At 40.5% G+C, this 6,741-nt stretch overlaps 1 protein-coding gene across 1 annotated transcript in view; it reads right to left on the reverse strand.

The window, feature by feature from the left end:
* Positions 1 to 697: 697 nt before the first annotated feature.
* maff (v-maf avian musculoaponeurotic fibrosarcoma oncogene homolog F) overlaps positions 698 to 6,741 on the reverse strand; it is an 8,626-nt gene continuing 2,582 nt past the window's right edge. The window contains exons 2-3 of the mRNA XM_014028251.1: positions 4,909 to 5,002; positions 698 to 3,156 (exon numbers count right to left, since the gene is read on the reverse strand). Coding sequence (XP_013883705.1) covers positions 2,713 to 3,156; positions 4,909 to 5,002 — 538 coding nt within the window. The 3' untranslated portion in view covers positions 698 to 2,712. The remainder of the gene's footprint in view (positions 3,157 to 4,908; positions 5,003 to 6,741) is intronic.

The raw sequence follows: 6,741 nt of genomic DNA on the forward strand, positions 1-6,741 counted from the left end.
GTCTTAAAGTCATTTAAACCATTGGAATGGTATGTCTTAAAAATGTAATGTTTTCGACCTTTTTAGCTTTCAGCTGAATTCAGTCAGTACACCACCAGCCTATTAGCTTTCAGCTATAGAGGTCAAAAAGACAGCTAAAGTTACATGATGAGACCAAAGTGGTTTAAACACCGTCATTTCTCAGCATATTTAGATCATTTCAGCTAAAACACTGGAGTCGAACAGTGGTGGGTGATATGCATACCTTAAGAAACCTTTTATTGCTTTTCTTTGTTTGTTTTGTTTTTGTTATTTGAAGACTATTTTGTTTGAATTTATTTATTCGAGAAAAGGGGCAGATATAAGATTTTTTTCTTCTGCTGCCTTTCATTTATGATTTGTATTTTTATTGTAGATAGAATTGTTTTTAAGGAAATTAATAAACTTTATAAACTAAACTGGTTAATAAAGTTATGGTTGGGACCACATTACATATCTTAAAGCATCTCTTTTGGGGTTAATATTCCAGTGTTTGCCAATAGATTTATAAATGGTTTATCTGTAGTTATGCTCATTAAGCGCACTAATTGAACTAATGCACATTTGCCTTTAAAGTCTAAAAAAGAATAAAGTGTAGAAAAGCTGATTCATCCTCAGAGTTGAACCTTTGACCCCGCCTGAAACACCTGCTGCTCCCACCCAATCAACACAAACACCGTTTTATGTACAATATGTACAACATTTATTATAATTATTATATAAAATAGACAATGTACTTAAATTTTCCACAGTAGAAAAAATACAGGTAATAAATACAAAGACCATATTTGTTTTGCAGGGATTACAAAACATCCAGCACAATTTTGACAAACGTGACACGATATAGAGAATAAATGCTTTTGCCACAACAACGCTCATATAATCGCTAAACATCTGCCTCTTCTAGTCAACTTTATTGCGTTACAGTCTGTACTCATATACATATTGCTAGCACTAGTCTGTGGCCTAAATGCGCTGCGCTGACAAGGACCAACATCCCGAAAGGTCTTCAAGTGTATCAAACGTCGCCTTCCTGTCTACTTCCTTTTCCCCTCATCAACCAGCAGTCCCTCCGCCTCGTCCCTCTTTCACTTCCCCCTTTCCCTTTCTGCTAATTCAAACGTTTTGTTTTTTTTTAAACAACAAATAGTCGTAGAAAAATAAGTGTCCCTCCCAAGAATCCGTTGTGACGAGCTAGTACAAATATGGCAAAAAAAATTTAAAAAAGTACTCACAAACACACAAATAATCACACATCAATACAGCCACTGACTTAATAATTAGCATTTTGTAATCTTTGTCCGCAACACAACACGATAATTAGACGTGAGAATATCCTCCGACTAGTCATAAGTACTTCTGGAAAAACACACACACACACACACACACACACACACACAAAAAAATGTGTCGAACATCACAGCACTCGTTAGCATGTCTACCTTTAAATACAAATAAAATATAGAATATTTATATAGATCTCTTATAAATGTCACTCAACATTTTCGTCTCTCTGCAGCACATTTGAACATTACAAATAACACAAAACAGGAATGTATTCAGAGGATTATCGGTATTTTTTTTTTTGTTGTTGTTGTCTTTGCAGGAAATTCCTGCCAGAAAGAAACTCTGCTTTTGGTGGAAGTCTGACGGATACGTAGGATCAGAAGCAGCAGCAGACTGTACCGAGGTTACTGCGCAGTGAGGAAATGCGAGCGGCGTGAGGTCAGAGCCCCTGGAAAAACCATGGTAAGGAAAAGTGATGCGTGACGACAGGTGGAGCCGTTATGTTCTGCTTTTCCCTTTTAGGTTTTTGTAGCTTAAGGCACTGCGCTGACAGCACAACCATGACCATGTGGAGGGGTGGACCCTTTAAACTGTAGCAGGTGCCGTTTCCTGGCTCTCGCGCTCTCTCTCTCTCTCTCTGTTGCCTCAGAAGCATCAAAGGAATTTAGAAAAGAGAAATAATTATTACCCTAATGACTAAATGAAAGGCTGGGGATCTTGGAGACGCAGCAAATCATTTCAGATGACAACAGCATAAAAAAAAGATAATAAAAAATGAAGACGGTCTGGAAGAAGGCGCCAACGTCCCCCTGCTGTTGGTGTCATCATCAGAAACAGGAAGTGGCCCCCCCTGGAGCCCGTTGGCAGCGCAGTGTGCCTGCACCAACGTGGCAGCTAAAGACGTACAGTAACTCTGGGATCCAGTCTGGCTTGAGTCAGAGTCCAGCTGCGGCTCGGTGAAGAGGGGCTGGTGTGTCCTGACGCAGCATCGGGGCTCCACGCCTGCTTCCCATGAAGCCTGCGTCTTTCTGAAATCGTCAACTCTAAACTGCACGAGTGAGGGGTGGGGGTGGGGGGGGGGCACGTCCACCTGTCCTGGATGACTTCTCACCTGCTCTTAGTCCTTTTAAAGAGAAACTAAAGGAAACTATTGTTTCTGGGCAACCTTGTAGGCCTTGCTGCAGTGAAAGGAGTTACTTCTGCATATCGTAATGTGAAAAAGGCACAATGCAGACAATAAGTTTAGTATTTTCCTACTTATTTAGTCTTCCTGTTGTCTTGCCTTTATGTTTTCTGTGTGTGTATGTGTGTGTGTGTGTGTAGCATAACCATTTCTACATGWATTTGCTTTACAGACTGTTACTATAAACACCCCCCACCTCTCCTGCTCTGGGTCTAGCAGCTCTTCTAAGACGGGTCCTGTTCTTTCTGCGTCTGACTTTGGGACGGACTCTTCACGATGGTGATGACGGAGGCGGTGTTGAGGCGTGGGGCCGTGGCCAGCAGGCTGCCCCCGCCCGCTTCCAGGCCCCGGGCGAACCTCTGCAGGGCGGCCAGACGCGCTCCGAGACCCTCCAGCTCCTTCCTCATGCCGGCGTTCTCGGCCCCGAGCCGGTCCACCTCCCTCTGCAGCTCCATTTTCTGCTGCTCCAGGGCCTCTCGCTGCGACACGCGCTTGACCCGGCAGCTAGCCGCGTAGCCGCGGTTCTTCAGGGTGCGGCGGCGCTGCTTCAGCTTCTGGATGTCCTCCCGGGAGAGGCCGCGCAGGTGGAGGTTCAGCTCCCGCACCGACAGGGACATGAGCTCGCTGTCGGAGAGGATGGGGACGTTCTCGCCACATTCCTGCTTCACCTGGAGGAGAGGCGGACAGACAGGAATGAGCTAAACAAATGCAGGCTGCAAAACACACTTGTTTTTGCTAATCGTTCGACTTCATTACCTTACAACCTCAAATTAAAACTCCCTATTTTCAAACTATAATTGTTTTAAAGCTACACAAAATACTATAAATGATATAAAACACTTATAATGAACATAATGGGTAGGACCAATGAAACAGAGATAAACTGGAATGAGCACTGAGGATGCTAAAGCAGGGTTTGCGGCCGCCATCTTGTTTGCTGCTAAGTGTATCACTCTGTGCTACAGGAGGAACCCACACTCTGTTAACACCTTATGCTTCCTGTATGCTGAGTCGTCAGAAAGAAAAAGCCTTGTTTAAATCATAATAAAACATATAGTGCATTTTGTGAAAATTGAAGAGCCAATTGCAGTTAGTCAGGCTAGTACAAAAAACTGCACTCTGTGTAATAGAGTACTTTACAAGTCTACTGTCTGTAGTTATTTTCACCTACTTCAATGTAAATAATGTATTTTTTTTCTCTGTATTCTGTAAATATCTTGTCCTTACTTCCTTTTGTTTAGCTTTTCCAGTGGTAGTTAAGACAATAAATCTTTAAAACTGATTATATTTTCTGTTAGCTGGTCAACGTCGACCCTCGGTTTGCTGCTTTACAGTAGTTATTGCAGGCTAGTCTGGAGAGAGAGGACTCCTGGTTTAACATAGTGTGTGTGATTAGTATTTCTAAATAAATAAATAAATAAAAAATAAGATAAATGTCATGTCATGTTGTTTGAAGTTCAGGTTCTGATAGTTGTAACAATTAGTGGCAAAACATTTGGCTTCTTGGCTAGGGGTGTAAGAAAATATCGATACACTGAAATATCGCGATATTTCATTTCCCGATACTGTATTGATATTCTAAAGCCCTGTATCGATTTTTAATTAAGGTTTAAAATGTTAACTTTCCTGCCAGCCGTTCATTTTTATGTTGTAGTTCAGCCTCTGACCACTAGTTGGCAGCAGTGAGCCAGCCATTTGGCTCCTCTACCTCTTGAGAGCCAGAGAGTAAGGGTCGCATTAGCATTGTGAGTAAACATTAGCTTCATGCTCCGATAGCTGAATCTGAGCGGAAAAGACCGACACTCTCTGCCTTACCTCAACAGTTACTTATTTATCAGAATGACTGTATTTTAAGCTAAAATAAGTGTCTTGTGCTCTCTTTTTTCCAACTTTAGTCAGCTTTCACYTTACAGAAAGCTGGCGCATGTCTATGTAATAGAATTTTATGAGACAATGAATTTTGTTTTTTCTTTTTTTTCCAGTAAGAGGTTTTTATTTAACAGAATTTTTGGACCAAAAAAAAAAATCGCAATATATCACAATATATCGCCTTGCTTACAGTATATACAGTATATCGGGATATATCGTATCGTGACCCCTCTGTCATGATATGTATCGTATCACCAAATTCTTCCCAATACACAGCCCTATTCTTGGCTGAGTTCGTCTAAGGATGCCATGTAGCACCTACCAAGATGGCTGCACACATTCTAGCCTCATTAGCATAAACTGTGCTGTGGTCGGCCATACCAGCATATTTCTGGTTCAGCAGTTAAAGCTTCAGATTTCAGAGTAAAGTTTTGTTTTTTACTATAGGCAACAAAATAAGAAGATTAACTTTATGTTGAAATAAATGTTTGAAATTATTTTTGTCAAAGTTTCCTTTGGTAATAATCCAAAGCTACAGAATAAATTTTTACCTTCAGGGCTTTGCTGTTTATCTCCATTGTCATAATCCAGTTGTCTTGGGTTTTTTTTTCCCAGAAAGCACCACTCAAAACAAAAATAAACACTCTGTAAAAAAAAGGAAGAAAAAAAACAGGATTAAAGACTTATGTTTTTACATGTGACATTTACCATCCGCTCACAYGACAAGTCATGCGCAGTTAAGAAAAGAAGAACCCACAGAGGGTTTTTTTTTTGCTTCTCTAAAAACTCTCTCTCATTAAACTCTGTGGTTCGATACGAGAGGAAGAGGAGTGTGTGAATAAGTGTGCCTTTTTTTTTTCTCCTCTCTCTGTTAGATGGAAGAGTTAGGGGGAAGTTATCATGTGTCTGGCCTCTGGTTGCTCAAAGCAGGTGTCCTAACCAAACCTCCCAACACTTCCTCCTTTCAACTGTTCAAAAGCTTTCATTTACAACGTCTAACACGCCCCGGCTGCTTTGTAGGGAAAATCCTGACTGTTGAACCGACGACTCGAGGAGCATTTTATTTCAAACCTGTATTCAGTTTGACAAGAAAAGTAAAAGTAAAACAGGAACAAGCAGTCATGACAGCAGCAGAATTGCACAACCCAGTTTGTAATTTTCTTCCCCCCTTATTGTTGTCGCCGAGCCTCTCGCAGATAGCATCAGGACTTCCCACACACCTTTTAAGGTCAGCTTGCAAATATTGTCGTGTGGGATCAAAGTCTAACCTCTAAGCGGGCTAAATAAAATCACCCCTCCCCTCCCCGTGTCACATCTCAGTTTGCTGAGGTGCATGAATGTCGTGTTGAAGTGATTCAGCACAAAAGACAGTTTTGTCTTTTTTTTAAAAATCGATTTCATCTCGATAAGGGCTGCAAAAAAGGGACCCCTAACAGCGCGTGTTCATATAAAAGTCACACAGCTGAGAAGAACATTTAATTAGGGTCAGCAAATTCCACTCTCGACGGGTGTTTTCCCGTGTTAACTTTCTGAATTACTGCAACTCTGGAGTTTCTCCTCAGAAAGTGAATGTCCTTTCACTGACCCGTGCTTCAGTGCTGATGTGGAGAGGAAAGAAATGAAACATAACCAGGAAGTTTTCTTCTATTCAGCTCAAAATTTAAACAAACAAACAAACAAACAAACAAACAAACAAACAAACTCAGTGCTACTTTGAGGATTTTGTTCTGATTGCTGAAGGAATTTGACTTCTTCTTGCCAGAACCACTTCCAAATATTTCAGTTCAAACCACAAGTTTTTAAAGGTAGACTGTGTAAAGTTGTTAAGGCCTGTCAGGAAACGAAATGCCCACTTCATCCTTTTCTCATACGGATGATCGTGTGCTTGTTTACCTACAGAAAGCCAAATCAACTGAAAATCATGAGGTCTAAGGAAGAGCTACGGGGGAAAAAACAAAAACACGGTGTTTTGTTTACACTGAATGCACACGAACATTTCAGAGTTATCAATGTTTGAAAAAACTATTGCAGTAAGCAATGTTAAACTGCCCTATTTATTATAGTTTTGCTTTTTTAATACTTGATTTTATAGTTTGCAAATGAGTACCTTTAAATATCCTCAATTTTAACTCACTTATATCTTCCTGATTTTTCCTAAACTTTTGATCGTTGTTTTAAAGGGATCCACGATTAGTTGTAACATTAAACTTTATTTGATAAACATTTAATTTAACTGTAAAAATACTGTAGGCTGTTTAGTTTAGTAAATTTTTTTAAATATATTTTAACACGGACGGAGCCATTTTATTTACACGCAAAGCATTCTGGGTAAATGATGACGTGGATAGGTCCTCGGTGTGAGCGAGCTATATCCACCCTGAAGG

Source organism: Austrofundulus limnaeus, unplaced genomic scaffold (genome assembly GCF_001266775.1).
Source record: "Austrofundulus limnaeus strain Quisiro unplaced genomic scaffold, Austrofundulus_limnaeus-1.0 Scaffold5, whole genome shotgun sequence".
NCBI lineage: Eukaryota > Metazoa > Chordata > Actinopteri > Cyprinodontiformes > Rivulidae > Austrofundulus > Austrofundulus limnaeus.